This window comes from Drosophila subobscura, chromosome O (assembly GCF_008121235.1).
Source record: "Drosophila subobscura isolate 14011-0131.10 chromosome O, UCBerk_Dsub_1.0, whole genome shotgun sequence".
Taxonomy (NCBI): Eukaryota; Metazoa; Arthropoda; class Insecta; order Diptera; family Drosophilidae; genus Drosophila; species Drosophila subobscura.
This window is the reverse complement of record NC_048533.1, coordinates 7,046,344-7,067,200: the sequence shown is the minus strand read 5'-3', so window position 1 is coordinate 7,067,200 and position 20,857 is coordinate 7,046,344. Positions and strand designations below refer to the sequence as shown.

General features: G+C 43.4%; 1 protein-coding gene across 1 annotated transcript; it reads right to left on the bottom strand.

Annotated features, from left to right (window-relative positions):
* Nucleotides 1-956: 956 nt before the first annotated feature.
* LOC117898630 (homeotic protein labial) lies at nt 957-16,494 on the bottom strand. The gene is made up of 3 exons (XM_034808191.1): nt 14,865-16,494; nt 1,506-1,927; nt 957-1,377 (listed from the first exon to the last, which is right to left on the bottom strand). The coding sequence occupies exons 1-3, from the start codon at nt 16,228-16,230 to the stop codon at nt 1,117-1,119; spliced, it is 2,049 nt and encodes a 682-aa protein (XP_034664082.1). The 5' UTR covers nt 16,231-16,494; the 3' UTR covers nt 957-1,116.
* Nucleotides 16,495-20,857: the final 4,363 nt, after the last annotated feature.

Sequence of the window (20,857 nt, the reverse complement as noted above, 5' to 3'; positions counted from 1 at the left end):
AAAGGTATTTGATGAATTTCCTTTGCCCTCAAAATTACTCATGATATCAAAAAGCGACAAATCCCCGAAAAAATTTTAATTTCCATAAACATGTGATTTTTAGAACTCTAATTGTGTTTTTGTTGAATTAATCCCAAGAAAAGTTATGTCAAAATGATAGATTTGCATGAAATACGTTGACCATGGGACCATACAATTAATCAAGATATAATTCGTTCGCATTTTCCCCACTGGATGTGCCGATAATGCACCGCCATATCTATCCATATCTATGCCTGTTTAGTTCTCGGAAGCTTGATCTCCACCATTGTAATGCCAATCGACAGATGACAATAAATTATGCCATCAATTTGTATCAACAATTGCAATCTGTTTTCGTTTATTGTTTCTTTAAATATATATGTAGATGTACAATTATAATTATATTACAATTAGGACTAGATTAAATATACAAACGTACATACATAAAGATTGTGTCATACCGGTTACACTCTAGAAAAAAACGAATAATAACTCTGATTTGCGACTGAATCTTAAAACTTAGTTAATAAAACTACACTCGTCAGAAATGTGGAGGTGGTACATTAGGGGGATTCTATGCTGTGAAGTTGTATTCTGGGATTTTTTTTCCTTTTGATTTCGGTTGGTGTATTTTTGTCAATTGCTCTGTGTGTCTTCAAGTTTTCAGTTTTATGAATTAAGTATACGTTTTTGTTAACCCTGAGTCAATGTTTAGTGCTAGTCTAGACGAACTTCAGCAGCGGCAATGCGAAAAACTAGTTTAAGTATTTACAGCCACTAGATGAAGATAAATATACATACATATGGCACCTCGATTTCACAAGTTGCTAGCAAAGTTTGATTACCGATTTTGTTTTTATTATTATTATTAATTTGAATTTAGATGAATTTGCGCTACAAATATAACATAATATTTATTTAATTATTGTATTCTCTTATTTAGTTTCTTTATTTATTTTTTCTTTCTATTAATTTATCACAACGAAATGCGTCAACATTTTGGCGACAACAACAACAACAAAAACAACAACAACAGCAGCTAAAACAGCAATAACAATTAAAACAAAGTTCGACCTGAGCAACCCTGAAACGTGTTCAACTCTGCTTGATGGATGCCGTGGTTACCGTTATGCCTGCTGCAGGCAGTTCGTTACTGCTTAGTTCACTGCTTTGCGGTTTCAATTGGAGCTCTGCTTGCTGTTGCTGTTGTTGCTGTTGCTGCTGTTGCTGCTGCTGCGGTGGCTTCTCTGCGAGCACGGGTATGGATGAGTGCTGCGTGAGCATATCCGCCGGGATAAGGCCCTCCTTGACGCGCTTCTTCTGCTTCATGCGGCGATTCTGGAACCAAATCTTCACCTGAAACAAAAAGCGGAGATGCATGAAATTTGTGCTGATAAAAGACTCAATGTAGACTCATTTGTGGAGTACTTTACACACATTTGGAATTAATAGTGGAGCTTTTTAAGTGAAGAACAAATTCTCACCTGCGTTTCATTAAGCTGCAACGTGTTCGCTATTTCGATGCGCCGTGCCCGTGTCAGATACCGATTGAAGTGGAACTCCTTCTCCAGTTCCGTCAGCTGTTTGTTGGTGAAGTTCGTCCTGCCGGAGTTGTTGGTGTTGGTGGAGAGGCTGCAGCTGCTGAGGCCACTGCCGGGCCCATTTCCCATCCCCACGCTAATTCCCATGCCGTTCGGCGCATTGCCCGCGCCTGCATTGTTGGCGGAGAGCATCAGGGAATTCTGCACGGACAGGACGTTGCCGCCAACGACAGGACCATTGGGCACGCCGCCACTCCCACCACCACCGCCACCAGCACCACCAACACCACGGCACATCTCGAGCTGTCCATTCATCTGGTAGTCGTGGTGCATGTTTGCAATGCTGTTGGCAGGTAGTTTTGGTGCTGCAAAGAGAGACAACAAGAGAAGATAAGATTTTGTTTTCTGCTGCGGTTGGAGGCGAACGATCCCCTGGCGTTGATCTTTAGCTGTCGCAGCTAATCATTGTGAGAGTTCTCCCTCTCGGTTGACTTTCTGCATTGTTGTCGTGATTTTGCATTTTATTCATAATTTGACATGCGCCCCGTGGCTAAAGCCGACGATGATGAAACCGATTCCCAATGCCTTTCCATAGAAGGATTTCGTGCGCCCAATAGGTTTGTTTGAAAATATTGGGATTATCCTGACAGCGGGCATTCATTCGTTTCCTAATTCTGACTTTGACTCTAATTCGGACTCTGTTTTGTGGGTGGTTCAGGAACTATGATATTTGTGGGCCCGTCAAGGATTTGCTCATGATCTTTTTGCCAATGTTTGTTGTGGTTTCTTTTGGTTGGACTGTCCGGAATTGTCTTGGAGATATGCTGAGTGCGGTTTGGGCAAGCGGATAATTGAATTTATTGGAATTCTAGAGATTTTCCTTAAGCTGTTAATACTTTGTAAGTTGTAATGTATTTGATGAGACGTTAAGATCATAAATATTGTACCGGAAAATAGTAATTTACGGATGATCTTCAAACTGTTTGTAATCGAAGGGTAGAATTTATACTCCGAGAGGCAAGTGACATATTTTTCTCTATTAAATGAGATATTTTGTACCTATTATAAACCCCTTAGAAGGCATCCCCAGTGGCTCATAAAAAACCTTTTCACACAATCATAAATCTAAATGAAAGTTTCATTCAGCATAAATCAATTAATAAGCAGTGACTTGAGGTGTTTCATTTGCAGCTCGATGATGTTGATTAACCTTCCTTCAAGTTGAAAGAAGCCGTCGTCGTCGTCGTCGTCGTCTAGTGGTCATTCATGCTCGTATTAATATTACTTGAATCCATTTAACATTTAGTTATCGAATTGGTGCTACCAATTTTTAGGCAATTGGTCTTTCGTACAGCCATAAATCAAACCCCAACGACATACAATAAATAAGGTTTCCAATCCATACGACCTCAGGCGAAATGACTGATGAATTTATGACACTCAACTGGTGCTGCTGCTCCTACTCCCAATAGTATACATTTTGGCATCCAGATGGAATCCGCACACAGTAGCCGGTTGCGCACCTTTCGAGGATTTGTGGCCTGTTTGCCAGGGGGATTGGATCGATAAGTGGCCACCGAATTAAAGTCGAAGTCGAAGTCGCAGTCGGGGCTGAAGCTGAAAACTCCTCGCCTGCTATCGTAATGCACACAGGAATGTCTAAGAAAACAAGCCCAAGGATTACGGCGGTGAGTGGCTTGGGCTACATTTGAATTTTCCAGCAAACAGACAAACAAACCCGAGCGGCGCGCCGGCAGTTGCAGTTGCAGTGGCAGTGACAGTAGTGGCTGTGGCAGTGTCAGTTGGAACTTACGAGTACTACTACTGCATTCCGGTTATCAATATGGATGGCAGCTCCGGCTGCCGCCAATCAATGCACAGTGGAACGAATCGCGGAAGAGCACAGAAGTTCAAAGGATGTGGAAAATATTAACATAAAGTACTGAGGGTTCGATTGCACCCATTGATCCTTCCAAGTTTTGTTCTCAATTTGTATTTTCATAGCTTGAAGATCGTCTTCGTTGACCCGTAACACTAACCATAACTTTTATGCCACTGTGGCGCCCTGTTCGTGCCACTGCTGCTGCTGCTGCCGCTGGTGTCGCTCGGGTTGTCAAACATGTCGCGGCCAGTTGGCGGCACTGTCGCTTTTGTCCGGCGCCAAACGATATCTACTTTGTAATATTAGTTTTAGAGAGCATTATCGGGGGATCGCTTCCACTTCAATGCTCCGAGCGCGACGTGAGGCGATGTTAGGCGAGGCGAGGCGAGGCGAGAGGTGTGGATGGGACTCTGGCGACTGCTGACAGAGAGGTGGAAAAGTAGGGAAAACTCAGCCCCTCGGCCAACAAAACCCAACCCAACCCTTCCCTGCTGAAGGCCATCTCCTCTCGGCTGGGCGGAAAGAGGTAGTGGGGGTGGTGGTGCTGGTGGTGGCACCATGGCGCTTAAGCTTAAGAGTGACACTGTTGACAATCAATGCAAACAGCAAAGAGGCGCTGCAGCAGAGAGAGTGAGAGACAGAGAGAGAGAGAGAGAGAGGGTTGCGGGAGTGCAACGGCTAGGGGCGCCACCCAGAGTCAATGTAATTTGATAACATCTCAACTAGCGGTAATTACAATTGCAGGTTTAAGCCAGTCAGTCACTCAGTCCAACGTCTGTTGACTTTTCTCGTGTGAAAAGTGCATGTCTGAATGGGGAAAAATCTGGGGAAAATACAATCAACATTGATTGTTTTCAATTGACTCAAAGAAAGTGTTTATTATGTGGAAAATATTCATATATTTTGGGTGTTCAAATTGGGGAGGAAATAAGTAAGTTTGTGTGGAGAAGTCAACTCAATGCTGGACATTTAATATATCAATTTAATTCTATTAAAATGATCCTAAAAACAGTTCTTATTTTTGATAAATGCAGATATCTCATAATTAGTTATTCCTAATCCAGTAACACATTTCAGAAATTTTCGAATGCCGCTTTATACAAAATTGCACTTGAAATACTCCAAACTTTGTCCTTGAATTCTGCCTTACCCAAACACTTCCCCATTCTCATGAGTCATGAGGCAAGCGTGCAAGCGGCCATTTTGATACGAAAGATATTATGATATTATCAGTTCTATTATGTAGGCGCCACTGCCACTTTACAGAGATCCCCCGGCACACAAACACACACACACACACATACAGTTACACAGTGGTGGACAATCTGTGTGGCATTACAAGGGGTAAGTTTTGGGGCGATTAAATGGGGGACTGACTGCGAACTGGAGACCATGCCAGACCGTAGACCGAAGACCGAAGACCGAAGTGCGACATGCGTTGTCTGGGCAACGGCTCAATTGATAATAATATTTAATTCGAGTGCAAATAGAAAATTATATTTCAATTAAAAGTAAATTGTTTTAATTGTTGATTAAACACTCGTCCGTCCAACATCAACGTCGTCATGTGGCAAAAAGAAAAGCACTTTCGAGAACTAGTACATAATTTCTTGGCAGTCCATAAGCATTAAGTGGGAGCTCCATAAAAGTGCACACAAAATGCTGACCAAAAACTGCTGACGATCGGTGGTTTTAGTGACGATTTGATTGATCACCTGAAGGTAATTTATGGCCCCCAAACGGAAAGAACTCAGACATCGATTTGAGTGGAACTATGGCCAATAATATTTTGCAATCAATGGAACATATTTGTACTTTGTTTTACTTGGGACAGATGTTCGGGTTCACTGCCCAGAGGTCAGTCCGAACTAATTGGGTTGTTTTGGGAATCTCAGCAGAGCAGCGGAAACAAAACCCTCACGAGGGTGGAGAAGAGAAGGGTTTGCCCCTCGGCTAATTAAGGACAGTCAACACTCTGGCTTTGCGCTGGCATTTCACTGTCTGTCTGTCTGTCGCTCCGTCTCTCTGTCTGTGTGTCCAGGCACGGGCCTGACTTGACTAAAATGCCATATAATCCCATCGAAAATCCCATCCATGGGCCGTGTCCATTCAGTCTGTCAGTTTTATTGGCTGCCTGTCAACTCGTGACTCTTTCCACATGTCATGCGATGATGCAGTCGTATCTACATTTCAAACATGAAATGCACAAAATACCAAAATTCTTATAATTGTACAAGTATATCTACATATCATCTCAAATCCCAAAACACAAAAACCAAAACCAAAACGTAACAAAGGAGAAGTCAAGTTTTTCCAGCTTAATTGAAAGTTTTTTCGTGGTTACGGGGCATAACCAGACATCCCGCGGCTTATTAGTCACGATGTCTAACACACATGGAAATTGTTTAACAAAGGTTTTCGAAATTATACAACAACACCAAAGAAGTGTACCCAAAAAAGAAACAGAAAGCTGTGTGATTCATAGGCTGCCAGAGGTAGATGTCCAGGTACCCTTTTGGGGGAATTTGTTTCAAATGGCGCCTGTTAAGCCTGTTAACTGTATCGTCTCCTGTCTCTTCTGTCTGTCCGTCTGTCTATTCCGGAAGAACTTATCATACATAGATCATCTTCTGTTTGAGTTGTTCGTGTGTGTGCGTCTGTCCCTCAATCCGTTTGTTTGCCATTGGAAAATTATGTCGCTGTCGTCACAAAACTCTGAGCTCGATTTAAATATTTACACAGCCACGAACGAGTGTGCACATATTTGTGCTATCTTAATAGCTATATTTTGGCTACTGTTTTTCTTTATTTTACTTTTATTTTTGTGTGTAGATTACGCTGAATTCCAGTAGCGAAGTCCCGAAAATCAAAATCGACAGCATTATTTGTTCTACATTTTATTTTATTTATTTTTTGGCGATAAGAAATTGCCCAACATGTGGTCAGAGAGAGGGAGGGAGAAGTAGGGGAGTGGGAGTGCTAGATGAGAGCAAATTGAATTAAATGTGTTGGTTGGAGTACGATGTGATTATGATATCTATGCGATTAGGTTTTCATGGTGATTATTTCTTGGGTGTTTTCCGTACATTCTGTGAATTAAAAGGAATAACATATTGTCCCTCAATACCCTATTAAAATAGGTTAGTGTAATGTAGGTCCGCCTATGACAATGTTCGTGGAGATTATCTGCAAACGTTTTGTAGATAATTTTACAGTCTGAAGTACCTTTCTTCCTCTCCGTGCCGATAAGACTGACAACATTTCCGATTAACAATTATTATTTTGTTAAGTTCTAATTTCTGTTGTTGGGGTGGCTAGTTATATTTATAATTCAAGCAAACCGCTCGTAGCTCGTATTAATAGAACTGACTAACTGCTCGTACAAATTCGGGTCTCAAATAAGGAGGGTGTTGTGGCGAGGAGAGGTGAGGCAAGTCGGGTGGCAGCTAGAGGGTTAGTTTTTCCATGTCTGTTTGTATCCGAGGTACAGCTGCCTGTTTGTGTTAATTCAATTCAATGGCAGCAGCAGCAGCGGAAAAAAGAAGTAAAATCTTAATTCGAATAATACATTCTGACAAGATGACGGATCACCCAACGAAAATGCACAGGCACACACTCGCACACACACATGGCCATAGATGTTCATAGTTTCCCTTTTTTTTCTTTTTTTCTTTTTGTTATTTGTGCTCGTGTATATAGGGAATATATACACGCTGAAGAGCTGTTGAAATAAGGGTGTTCGATAGAAGCTAAGAAAAGGGAATCAATGTGTATACAAATGGCGACCAAATGCCAAAAAAATGTGGGCTATATACCACTATATACAAGACTTTATATGTAAGGTATGTGTATACCCATGAGAGTGTGTTCCTTTGTGCGTGCCAATGGCTGACAGTCAACACTTTGAGTGGCTCCACTTGACATGGGCCCTACTCCAAAACCCAACCTCTTTTTCCCTCCTTTGATGATTTAATTCAATTAATGCCTCAGTCCTGACACGATATACATACATATGTATATGTATGTATGTATGTGTGTATCCCCAAGTATTTGCAAATTAAAATGTCAACCAAACAAATTTCAAAACATTTTGCCACTCGAGTGGAAGGCAGCAGCAGCAGCAGCAGCACAAAAAACGAAGGCTGCTTTTGGTCCTTTAAAATATTTTTTCGACAATGATGCTAATGTCATCATCAATCTTCGTGCCCGCCGTGGAAATTCCTGTAGACAAGACGCGAGCCTCAGACTGTCGACTGTCGCCTTCAATATCTTGACTTTGCTTCGTAGGCCTCAGGTTTGCTTTCGGCTTTCAGTTTTCCCAATCTCCCAACCCCCCCAAACCAGGCAAAGAAATACAATTTTCATTAGACAAATTAACAAAATTTTACCGACTGGTGTTTAGTGGCGGGGGGACTGGTGCTCCAGGGGGGAGCGGGAGCGGCGACAGGCGGCATTAGCCAAACTGGCAACTTGACTTGTTTACACGAGATAATTTCAATATAATAAATCATTATTTTCCTCTCTTTTTCGCCACAGAATATCGAAAATTTCAAGAATTATATTTTCGTGTGTATTTTTGTCGGTCGGCCGTGTTGTCCTTGGATTTTGCCTGTCAAATGAAAGTGTTACGAGGCTTAGGCATTATTTGGGCACAAATCCATGACTCATTGGGTTCAAAGTTCCCAAATTTAATTTCAACAAAAATCAAAGACTGAAGAGGAATTTTAGAGAATTTTTCTAAAGAAGAAATCGCTAGAAATCCTACCCCAATAACCCTGAACCCACTCGCTTCAGTTGTACCCATTAAAATCTAATCGAATTCCGTAACTCAAGTAAAATCTTTTCCATCTAAACTAAGCCTGTATGGTGTAATTAAACTAATACTTAAAGCCAGCTGCCCTGCCCCTAAAGCTAGTGCCTAAAGATAGATAGGATACATCCATCAATTGGCCCCAATTGAGGCGAAACGAAACGGAAAAGTAAAAACCGAGTGAAATAATTCAAAGTAGCGCGTGTCGCCGTGCAAGTTGAAGTTCAGGCGTTCATGGCTAATACCTGGCCGGCCACTAGAATGTCCACTTTAAAGCCGCCCGCTGTCCATTGTCCGTTATCGGAGCGCAGCGGAGAGAGGAGTGCCAGTGGCGGAGGCACCGCTGATATCGCCAGAAAGAAAACCAGAGCATAGCGGGAGCAACAGCAGCAGCAGCAGCAACAGTCGAGTGAAACAATGATAAAATACCAACAAAGAAACTTCAAATTGACAGCTTTCGTTTACCATTTTATCTACTGTTCACTCGCTCCAAAAATGTTCGGGGGGAATGAAATCACCTTCACAGAAAACGAGACAATTGTCGAGCTCTGGGGCTCAGAGGAGTCCGAGGCGGTCCCTTTGATTCGCAGATCAATTGCTAAATGCGTGTGCTTTATGGAGTCCAGAGTCGAGGGTCTCTCCCCCTTGAACCAACGATTCAAAGACCCGCACCGCAATACCTCATAGAGAGCAAAAGTTTTCATTGGCCGAGACAGTTGTCTCGGTTCGTTTTGGCCGTAAATGATTTTTTTGGGAACAGCTTAAATTGTTCGCCCCTACTACTGTTTGTCTCTCGTCAAATGATTCATTATGTCGCAAAGTATTTTGTTTATGTCGGGATCTTACAACGAAACTCCATTTGAATAGCGTGTTACCCCTCGAAAAAACCGACTCTTGGATCGGTGTGGAATGTTGGTTGCATGCTAAAATGATCTATAAATATCTGATTGATTCTATTTCTGGAACGCTTTCAATTGCGGAACTCTTCTGCACTACCGGATGTTATAAATCTTATAATAATTTTAATCAATCCACACGTCGTGCTGTATCTTGCAGTTCCACTAATTCCACTTGAAATTTGAGTTTTATTTTTAGTAGAAATGCTTTAAAAATAACATTTATATTTGGTCAAACCATTACCATAGCAAATCGCGCCACAAATAAATCACACTCAATTAGTTCTGCCCATTGATAACCCTATCAGTGCAGGAGAAACTCAACGCCCAACGAAAATCCATGATGACTTTGTGCAATTTTGCTGAAAACAAAAAGATATTGAACCACATTTATCGACGATATCGCATGGCTGAGGGGCTCAACTGAGCGAGGGGGGAGCTGAGTGTGTTTGTGCTTGTGTCACAGCACGTAACGCGATACTTATATAATTTACTAAATTATACACTTGAAAAGTATTAAGGCGTCCAGGGAAGCAAAGGAAACGAAGAAAATGTGGAACGCAGCAGCGCCATGGATATGGCGGACCTTGGACGAATGCAAACACCAGATAAGATATCCGTATCCTCCGCATTTGGCGCACTGTTCTGTTTGCACCAAATGTCCATTCAAGGCAAACATTTTTATATAGATATTGTGGTTAATATTACACAACAGGCGGAGGCACCCCGAAAGGCAGGACGAAGACAGAGCGCACCCTTGAACGGGCTAGGACGAGGGATATCCTTTAATGCAGTGAGCAGTGAGGGGCCTTTGGTGGTTGAGGTACGTTAAATTCGATAACTGAATTTTATTTTACTTTATTTTTGGGAGCAGTTCTCTCGCAGTTCTCTCTATCCCTCGCTGGCTGTCACGCAGACTGGACTAATGTGCTTCTCATGTTGTCTCCGGCAAACTCCAGCGACCGGACTGGACTCAGACTTTATGAAAACTGACATTTTAGGTGTGTAAATGTCACTGCGGTACGTCAGGAGATGGAGACAGAAGGTCGGGTAATACAGGGAGATGGGGAGAGCGGGTCGGGCACTACTGGGAGATGGGGCCTCACGAGATGCAGAGCGGATCACTGTGAGCCCGTTCCCACTTAAGTGGTAATTAATGTAAGTACTGCCCAAAGCTTATCACCTAACAAATCGAATCCAAACGAGTCAAAGGCCAAGGCTAGGCGGCTCCTTCGGGTTCTTAGATTTCTCGTTGACCCCCAGAAAAAAGTGGAGAAAACCCCGAAGCAGACAGAGGGAAAGAAATTTAATAATACGCTTTCAAAAATGTTAACTCAGCGCGCGCCAGCGAACAAAATTTGTCACGACACATGCCATACATTTTTGTGTGTGGGTCCGTCCAGCTTGTTATGTTTTTTGGTAGAGTTTGGAGGAGGTTTGGGCTTAGAGATGGTAGCGTGAGGAGGTTGTTAGGAATTGTTAGGAATTGATATGATGTTAGAAACTCTTCTAGGTACGCTATCAAACGTTTTTAGATGCACATGGGAGTATATTTTAATTTTATTGCAGAAGAACCAAATTAAAAACTAAGAATGCGATGGGTTAAATAGTCTTCTAAGCTTGGTACACAGCATAATAAGTCCCCTGAAGATAACCCTAACTTGTGGCTTTACAGATCTCTGTACTGTTCCAATAACTATCGCACACTCCATGGAGCGCACTCACGCTGCCATCTCTGTGGCAGCGGGCTAACCCAAAGTCTGTGACGGACCCCGGCTCTGACGATGACGGTGACAGACAGGCGGGCGGGTCGGATCGGGTCGGGTCTCGGCTCAAGTCTGGCCTCAGTTCTGTTGGGTTCGTTTTGGTTTTGGTTTGGGCAAGCGTTTGATCTTATCTCGAATTCCTGGTGGTCACTTTTCTATCCACAATATCATTTCATTTAAATAGTCTGCCTCTGTAGCGGGGTTCTCATTTGTTTTGTGTGTTTTTTATATGAGAGCGTATATTTCTTAGTTTACCAATTTTTGGTGTGTGTTTTGAAATGAACGTAATTAATTCATTTCGTTTTCATTGTGGCACATTCGTCGCTCTTTGGGTCGCGTGTTGGTGTCAAGAAATATCAAAACATCACATCAAATAAATGTTGAATATCCCCCAAAGCGAAGGTCCGTCCCCTCTGTCCGATGGTCCTCCCAATGGTCCGCCTTCAGTGGCCCATAAAACTAACACCTTTTGCAACCTTTTGGCCAAAAGTTGTTCTCCGTTTTCTCTGTTTCCCCCATGCCTCCCAGACCAACATTTATGGTAATTCGAGTTTCCTTCACTTTTGTCAGCTCTTTTCATATTTCATATTTTCCTTTTCGTAACCTCGCGTGTCGACCTTCCCCCGCCCCGTCCTGTGTGGATACAAAATACAGCTACAAAGTGGTAGATCGTTTAAAAAACAATAAAACACGAACAGAACTTCTATTCTGCGAGGCATTAATTAAATTGTTCTACCAAAACAAGGCTGGTTACTCCTCTCTCTCTTGGAACTTTTCAATTATGTTTGTTTTGGAAAGCCATCAAAAGCCTAATAAATGTAAACAAAATTATTACGAGGCGTAGTCGTAAAAAGTTTGTCGAATTGTGGGGGCAGATACATAGTTGGGGAGATACTTAGAAAGCGAAATTTATGGGATATAAAAAAGAATAAGTGTTATAAAGGAACAGCACTTGAAGTGATATTTCCATTTCGGGAAACCATTTAATGGGAAGCTTCTACAAATCAGGCATTAGCTGGGAAGTCTTACTACAAATATTTGCATCTACCACTCCCCTCATAAGAGTATCTAGAATTCTACCTTGTGTTATTCCCCGCGAAATCTCACACATTTCGCATACTAAGTTGGTGTTCTCATAGAACCGTTGAACTACTTCAACCCTGACACCCAAATGATGGATAAGTTTTCGCTGCTTTGCCGTGGATTCCTCTTTCTATATATTTTTGCTAATTTTAGTTTTATCTAGGTGTCATCACAATCTTGTCAAGCAGCGGTTGAATATTTGGAGAGTTTTCACATTGATTGATCTTGTCTACCACCCCCCAAAAAAAAGTGTCCAACGTTAGACCTGGGATGTGGCAAGAAGTGCCTGGGTTGAATTTAGCCAATGACAAATCCCAGCATAAATTGCCATTAATCTTTATCCCAACGGGAGAGAGAGAGAACAAATCGAGTAGCTTCCCGCCACAATTGATCTTCGATGCCGTGGTCTGGTTATTGAAAAATGCTGATTAACACATTAGAGAACTCTTTGAATTGAAATAAGACTGGTCAGGGCAACCCCACATACAACCCCATCTACCAAATACGAATACGAGCTCATATGTATATGTATTCACGAGTACGTACGAGTATGTCTTGAGTGCGTGAATGCCAATATGTCGAATGCTACCATTTATAACCATGATTGCTGATTATGCTGTTTCCCTGCCTGAAAATGGATGACATGACAGATGGACCCAAGCATGTGCGCTCACAGCCAGAGATCGGATCCGATCCAGGCACCATCCAGCATCCAGTATGCCAGCATCCAGCAACCAGCAACCAGAGATTCCAGCGGAGCGGCTCTGATGGTGCGGGACGGACGGTGGGCAGATCATTGCTCAGTGACAGTTCGGTTGCAGTGAAGCTCAAACGAGAAACTCTTATTTAAATAATCATTTTTTCTGACAGCCAACTTGACTTCCAGATCGGCATGCCGAGAGAACCAGCGGCATCATCCTCCTCAGCATCCAACCCTCCCCCCGTTGCCGTTGCCGTTGCAGTTGCCGTCGCGTTGCAAGTTTCATTCTTGATTCGAGCTGCATCTCGTTGGACTCTGGCTGCACGCTTTAATTGTTTGTTTGACTTGCGGTCGCCTCTGCCCCCCAGTCACAGCCCCATCTCCATGCAGCCTTCCCTTCCAATCCCTCCTCTCCTAAGCGCCTCTCGTTCCACTTGCACGCGTCATTCTTGGGCCCTTTGGAACGTATTTGGGTCTCGTTTTGGGTGCGGCGCGTGGGGATCTGGGATCTCAGATCAGTTCGGTTCGGTACGGTACGGATCGGATCGCGTTTTGGGGCTGAGGTGAGGGGTTTTCTGGGGATCTCTGGCGTCGTTTAATTGAAAACGATGCATGTAAATGACACTTTTCAGCATTAATAAGCAAATATTTGTATGATTATTGGTGTAGCTGAGGGATTAACGTTTGAACTGTAAGTGGTTGGACGCTTGATACTCCGATATCTCCGATCAGCGTCAGTTGTGCAACATTGTGTCACGAACAGGTTAAGTGCATTATAAGCGCAGAGAGAAACCTAAATGGGTTAACAGGTTATATTGGAAGTTATCTAGAGTAACTATAGAGGAATTGGACCCGCAGAAGCTTGACCTCAAATATGCTACAAAAATGATTTAAAATTCCTTTATTCAAATGCAAATAATTCAACAATGTTTCAGGGTGAGCAAATAACTCGAAGATAATACCTCAATTTTTATTGATTTGCTGTGACCTCTCTTCGGAGTAAACGTATAGCCAATTAACAGCTTAACCACTTTATAAAATTACTCGTTTCTTCACTGCTTCTGTTGCTTAATATTTATTTATATCTGATATTTTATTTTTCGAGTGGTTTATCAACGCAAATAAGTATATTCTCTTAGCTGGCTAATTCCCAGATACAAAACTCCGCTCGGCGAAATGTGACAAGTGACAACCTGACTGACTGCACAGGCATTGACAAAATTATCTGAAATATGCAAGAAAAATGCCAAAACGCGACCCAAAGGAGAGGCCAAGAGAACGGCTAAAATTATGAGTGGAGGAGAGTGAGGGCCAGCCGGGGGGAAGATGCAGAGTTGAAGTTCTGCTTGGAGAGAGGTAAGCGAAATCTTTGGCATTTGAAGAGACATTCTTATTTTTAGGTGACATGCCCTCGGTTGGACGTCTGACTGACGCACCAGAAAGTTATTGTCTCTGTTGGTGCCATTTAACACACTGAATAATGCTGTTGGATTGTTTAATACCCAGCAGTTCTAGAATCTATGCTATTTAATACAGGAAATCCTGAACTCTGAGGACAAACATATGCAGCTTTATTCCACATTAATCCGATTTGTCCCAACATTTTGTGCTTATTGGTTGCTCCTTGTTACGATGATAATAAAATAATAATTACAGGGTATCTGAAACTCCAAATACTCCATTATATCATTCCCCCGTTCTTGTTGTTGTTCTTATTCTTCTTTTTGTTTCTCTTGTTGCTGTTGTTCGTGTATATCTGAGCTGTCAATCAGTTTTGAAAGTCATCGTTTTATGATATTTGAATTTTATTTCATTTTATTTTCTACCCTTTAGGAATTGTTTGCTTATGTTTGAGTTTGTCTGTGTTGTTGCTGTGTCCCAGCTTGATTAGCTTAATATATTCATTTAGCTGTTGGCTCTGGTCTGTGATCTATTGAGCGAATCATTCGAGTTGACTTCCCCACGAATGTATCCGTCTGTCCGCTCTGCAATGTGGCAATTAGCCAAGTATGCAGTTCTCAAATTGCCCCCGGGGTTACCTAATGAGCGGTTGTCACACATTTACTAGACTGTTCGTGTGTGGGAGATGTGACAAGAGATTGAGAATGTTTCTAAGCTATGAAATAGCAAAGTTGTGGTCTGCCAATTCTTATCCCTAAACTCACCTTGTGGCTTGGGAACATTCCGCTTGAGTTGCATCCACTTGTAGGTGGGAATGCTGGCCGAGTGATTTGGCGATTTTGATTGTGCGCTCGCTGTGTGCGTGCCATTCGAGGCGGAGGCTGTCGATGAGGATGTGGAGCTGCCAGGTGAGATGACACCCCCGCGCTGGTGTCGCGACAGGCCGCCATTCGGCGACACCGAATGTTGCTGCTGTTGCTGTTGCTGCTGCTGCTGCTGTTGGGATGTTGCCTGCGTCACCGGCGACTGATTCTGTGGATTCGCATGTTGCTGCTGCTGCTGCTGCTGGAGCTGGTGTTGCTGGTGGGTGTTTGTGGCAAGATTGGCCAAATGGCCGTGGGCTAATCCATGATGCATGTGGGCATGCATGCCCAGGGAGTCCATCGTTAGACTGGCATCCAGGGCATAGCCACCCGCCAAGTGCTGCTGGTGGTGCCACATCTGCGACTGCGTGGCCTGCTGCATCATGGGATCCTGCTCCTCCAGTATCAGGCCAGGCCCGTAGCTGGCATGCAGCACGGCGGCATACTTCTCCTCGATCTGTCCGGCATAGCCGTGGGCCTGTGCCTGGGCCTGAGCCTGCGCCTGCACGGGATTGTACATGCAGTCCAGATTGGTGTACATCATCCCGTTCTCGGAGCTGATGATGGGCGCATGGGCGTGGGCATCGATCCCTGGCTGCTGTTGCTGCTGCTGCTGCAGCTGCTGGGGATTTGTGGCACTTGCAGCGGTCACAGGTGAGTTGTTGGTGGGCGGCGGAACAGTGGCCACCGCGGCGGTGGCGTAGTAGGAGTGCACCGAATCGCTTTCGTAGTAGGAGTCCGTCGGCGAGTGGCTGGTGGGATGCAGAGGTGTGCCTGGATTTCCGGTGGCCGTGCTCGTCGTGATCCCATACTCCGCCGCACTGGGGCTGAACAGGTGCGAGTGGGGGTAGAGCTGCTGCTGCTGCTGCTGTTGCTGCTGCGGTGGCGGAGGCTGTGGCTGCGTCTGTGGCACCTGGTGGCCCACTGCTGCTCCTCCTGCCCCAACCTGGGGCGGCGGAGTCAGCTGTGCCTGCTGCTGGGGATAATAGCTGCCGGGGGAGCTGCTCTCGTAGCCATTATACGTGAGGGCATGCTGCTGCTGCTGCTGCTGTTGCAATTGCAATTGCTGCTGCTGCAACTGCTGTTGGTGTTGCAAGTGATGCTGGTGCTGGTGCGGTGCAAAGTAGCTGCTGGCATTGCTGCTGGCGGTTACGCTGTTGCTGCTGCTGCTGCTGGTGGTGGTGCCTCCATAGCCGTCGTAGACATTGGCATGTGGGTGGGGATGGTGGTGCGGATGATTGCCGTACATGCTGCTTACGTCCATCATATTGTCCAGCAGGAACCACACTTGCCTCTAGCCTCGACTGGAGTTTGTTCTCAATGACTCTATCCGCTATCCTTGAGCCTCAGGACTGGAGTCCGTGTTCTCTCTATCAATGGTCTGATTATCACTTCACTCTTTCACTGGGAGGCACTCACACAAATCGGCAATAATACGCGACGGTTAACGGCTATTCTATATCTTCTATCCGAACCACTATCGAAACACAAACCCCGAACGACGACGACGACGCGCTTACCGACTGCTCAGTTCAAATATTTTCTTTAGACTGGCTCGTACTGGCCCGGATCTGGTCGGTCTGGTCTCGGTCGCAAATCAACCCACAGACCGATTGCACAGGCCACGCCTTCAGCTCTGACTGTACTGTTGTCCTGCTTACACCTGTGGCCACTGTATGGCCGTAGGTATGGTTGTTTCGCTCGCTCTCTGTTATGTACTCGAATGTCTTCCCTTATCAGTGGCCGGGCGGGGGTTGTTAGTCATACCGGTTCTCGTCTCTGTTGCTGTTTCCATTTAGATTTTCTTGTTTTTCGCTTTGTGTGTTTTTATTAATTTTTTGCTACTCAGGAGCGGATTGGATTGGACATGAGATGGTGGAACTATTGGAGGAGCACGGGAATTATGTAATAAATAATACTTATGTATGTGTGGTAGGAATTATTTCGAAACTTAGAACATTTATTGCCCACAGATATAGTTTTAAGAATTAAACATCAGGCCAATACTTTTTGATTTATTTTTATTAGTGTAAAGCAATTCAAAATCTCAAAACAAATTGGATTATTTATAATTGTATTTAACTAAGGAAATACTAGTTTTAATGAGGAAATTATTTTAACTTTAGAAACCCAAAACAAATACCATTGAATACCAGACGCAAGACAACTTTTGAGTGGTCTAAAATTAAATTGAAATCACCTGAAAACCAAAAAACATAATTGAATGATCATTTCCCAACAAACCGCCCCCTTTGGGCCCTGCTGTGTGTGCTAATGCTAATCCGCTCCTGCCGCCCGCTGATATTAGAGGTAACGCCCATGTCCATGCTCATGTCGACGTCTTGTTTTAACTGGAAACCCAATGTTCTTTATTAGTTTTGTGGTTTTGGCACGTTTTAGCACCTCGCACGAAATTCCCAAATGAATTGACGGGCAGGTACGTACTCACTCGTACGTAGAAGAGAAGTTTTGTGACCAGCTAGGGGATTGGGAAGGGGATTGATAACTAGCAGGGAGAAGGCCTGGGACTGGGACTAAGACTGGTTATGGGAGGAGCTGCTGCTAAACGGATGCTGACTGAGGCAGCTGTCAATCGTCATTTGCACATATGACAGCTCATCTATGGAGACGAACGACACTGGAATTTAAATCGTCGTCGAACGACAACGACTCTCCTGACTTTATCTCTGTTTCAGACTTTGACTGCGTTGACTCTCCGACTGTGACTTCGACTCTGACTCTGACTCAGTGGGATGCAATTCGTAGGCGCCCCCTACGAGTTATCCCCGAGTGTCCGTCCGTCCGTCCGTCCATCCATCCGTTCGTCCGTCCATGCCCCGTGTCCGTGTCTGTCACTTTGCCAGAGATAGAGATACAACATTCAGATATCTTCATGCACCTTTCACGCACAATGCATCATCTTTGGCTGTCTGGAGGAAAACTTTGTTGTTTCCTTTTTTTTTGGTTTGGTTTTGTTTTTTCCTCCCTCTTTTTTTTGTACAAGTTGATTGACATTTTCACAAGTTTTTGTCTCTACACTGGCAGCAGTGGCATGGGGCAGGGGAAGGACTGTGGAGTGTTGGCCATGCCAACTCCTGTCTCAGTGGCATTCCCTTCGTCCTGTTTCGGCTGTTTCGGCCCAAACGCTCCAAGGTGATTCGTTATATTTTTCGGACAGCAGCAATTAATAGTAACAGGATGTGTGTGAGTGTCTTTCCATATACTACTCGCACTATGCACACCACTTACCTCGGCCCAATCCCAATCCCAAAACTGAAACTGTCCCACATGGCCAAAACGAACAACAGCCAGCACAGGACAACACCAATCTACAGAAGAGGGATATCCGTGTTAGGGCTTGGGGTTGGTGTGGCTGCTGCTCGACAGTTTGCGAAATAGTTTGAGTTTTCCATTTGGTATACATCCCATCTTTGTTTTCATAAATAAAGTTGTTGAATAAATGGAAATATAGTTCGGGGATATCAACCAATATGTCCTGAACTAACCAAAATAGAAGAACCAACTGGGATCAATGGAGCGGCTGTTTAATATCAATGAAATTCAACTCCAGACGGCTATATAATTTGAGGATCTTCTGCAGCAATTAAAGGTCTCTTAATGCAGTAGTATTTGCCTGTATGATACTTATCCTATTTATCCTTTGGGTATTGGGTTTCCCAAGAATCTTTCTCTATGTTCTCGTAACTATGTGTTAAATATCTTATCAAATCTATGTGGATTTATGTTACAATTATTTCTTATTTGCTGAATACTCTTATCGGTTAAAAGTACACTTAAGTAATTATTTAAGTTTGGATATATGTACATTTATTTTATTTTTATTTTTATATTTTTACAGAGTTAGCCACATTTTTACAGACTTTATGCGAACTGCAACACGTGCCTGAAAGCTCTAGGAACGTTTGGACATCCTTGTAGCTGCTTGACTTAAATTCATAGACTTCATGCAACTAGAAATGGGTCAAAGATTTAGCATACGCCTCATAGATCATCTGACGAATGTGTGTTAAATCAATTTATACTTAATCCCATACGCTTAGTTTAATGATTTAATTTGAGTACACATGTCTAGTCAAGTGGTGCTATAAAGCATTTCCAATTAGGACTTTCGTGGGATTTGTTAGTCGCGCCATTAATGTCTTTTTAGCGCCATGGAAGCCGTCGGAAGACGGAAGATATATGGGCTAGATGACGGCCTCTGGAGGCGTCAAACCCGGCTACAAACCTAAACCTGACGCCAGGTTGATGGGGCGCCGCTGTTAAAGTTCCACAACCAGAAAAAAACTTCAACTGCCGTCGTTCATGTCGATTCTTGTTACAAAGCTTCAGTGTCTCCACACGGCAGCCCAGCCCATATCTGTCCATCGTTCGCTGTCCACTGTCCACTGTCCGAGTGGTGTCCGTCCCGGGGACTGAGACGTGACGTGACGAGTAACTGGCGTAATTGGCGCTGCACAAATTGATGGATTGCCCGGCGCCGACTGTCACCGCTCCAAGAACAAAACTTGGCGGTATTTTTGGGGTTTCTCTTTGTAATTTTTTTTGGGTAAATCGATATTTGTGCCATTTTTTATTCGGTCTTGTGCAGCTTTTGACTTTTGTCTTTTGTTCTTTGGCTCTGTAATGATTAATTAATTGAATGTACTTATCAGTTTCGTCTACCGTAACAACGTTGGCAATGGCGTCAGGGGAGGGGCCATAGAGCAGCCGTCGCCTGATGCCTGTTGCCTGTTGCGCGGAGACCGGAGGCCAAGAGTATTCCCAACTTTTCCGTCCGCCCAGCAGGCAGAATGAGGCTCCAGCTCCCTAATTGAATATGTAATTGAGGCAGACGTGCTCATTACGTTTATTAATACGATTTTAAGCTTCCCCCCTGGTTTCCACCTGTGCTTGCAGCCAATTAGAGAGCGAATTCATCACATGTCCCTTTGTGGACGATGCGAGTCCTAAATCCCCCTGTGCTGGGAGCTCTTCTTGTTGATTGATCCACTCAATTGTCGGCGCCCCAAATATTTTTACAGTTTTTAGGGATTCCCTCGCAATAAGCCCGGCAGATGGGCCAGCAGTTGGGAAATTATGTTATTTTATTTAAATAAAGAAAATGGTTTTTAAAGCAAAATAAACCTGGAACTTTCTAAACGTATGGCCTTAACTCTATAAATAAATTTAGCAAACGAGAAAATATACAAATTACATATGTAAAATGTACCTATATTGACTTCTTTTCAGTTAAATAATTATCTTTAATTCGTACATTTTGTATTCTTCTTAGGCAGGCTTTTCCAGATAAGTACCTTTCCCAATTAAGAAAACTAACTAACTAACCAAAAACTAATGCTCTATTACCACCTGATCAATTATCGTAACATAGCAAATACTATTTTTACCTGGAACATAGCAATATTAAGTATGGGAAACAGTCTCACAGAGAAAACAGTTAAATGTACACTAAAAATTCCACCGAAACAGCCTTAAAATCTTCATAAAGCTTAGCATCACTCAATACTTAAGCAAATAAATAAATAACCTTACCCAAATTAGAGTTAATTAACTGTATCTTAAAGACTTTCCTTTCACTCTCCTTAAGAGTATTATTTTCGGTCGAAATTCCAGACATTATTATAAATATTCTTTACACACAGATCAACCCATTCCACACTCTCAAGCACGCTCTACTTTAATCCCTCGTGAAACTTGAAGCTATGTAAACATTGCCAGTGGACACCCGTCAACGACCTTGGCTGTTTAAGATGCAAAATTATGCGTAAAGCATCCCACTAAATATAAAGCCTGGCATCGTTTTATGTTAAATCCAGCGCAAACAATCTTTCATTTTTGATTCAGATGCGGTGGGAGCGGGACAACTAGCTGTG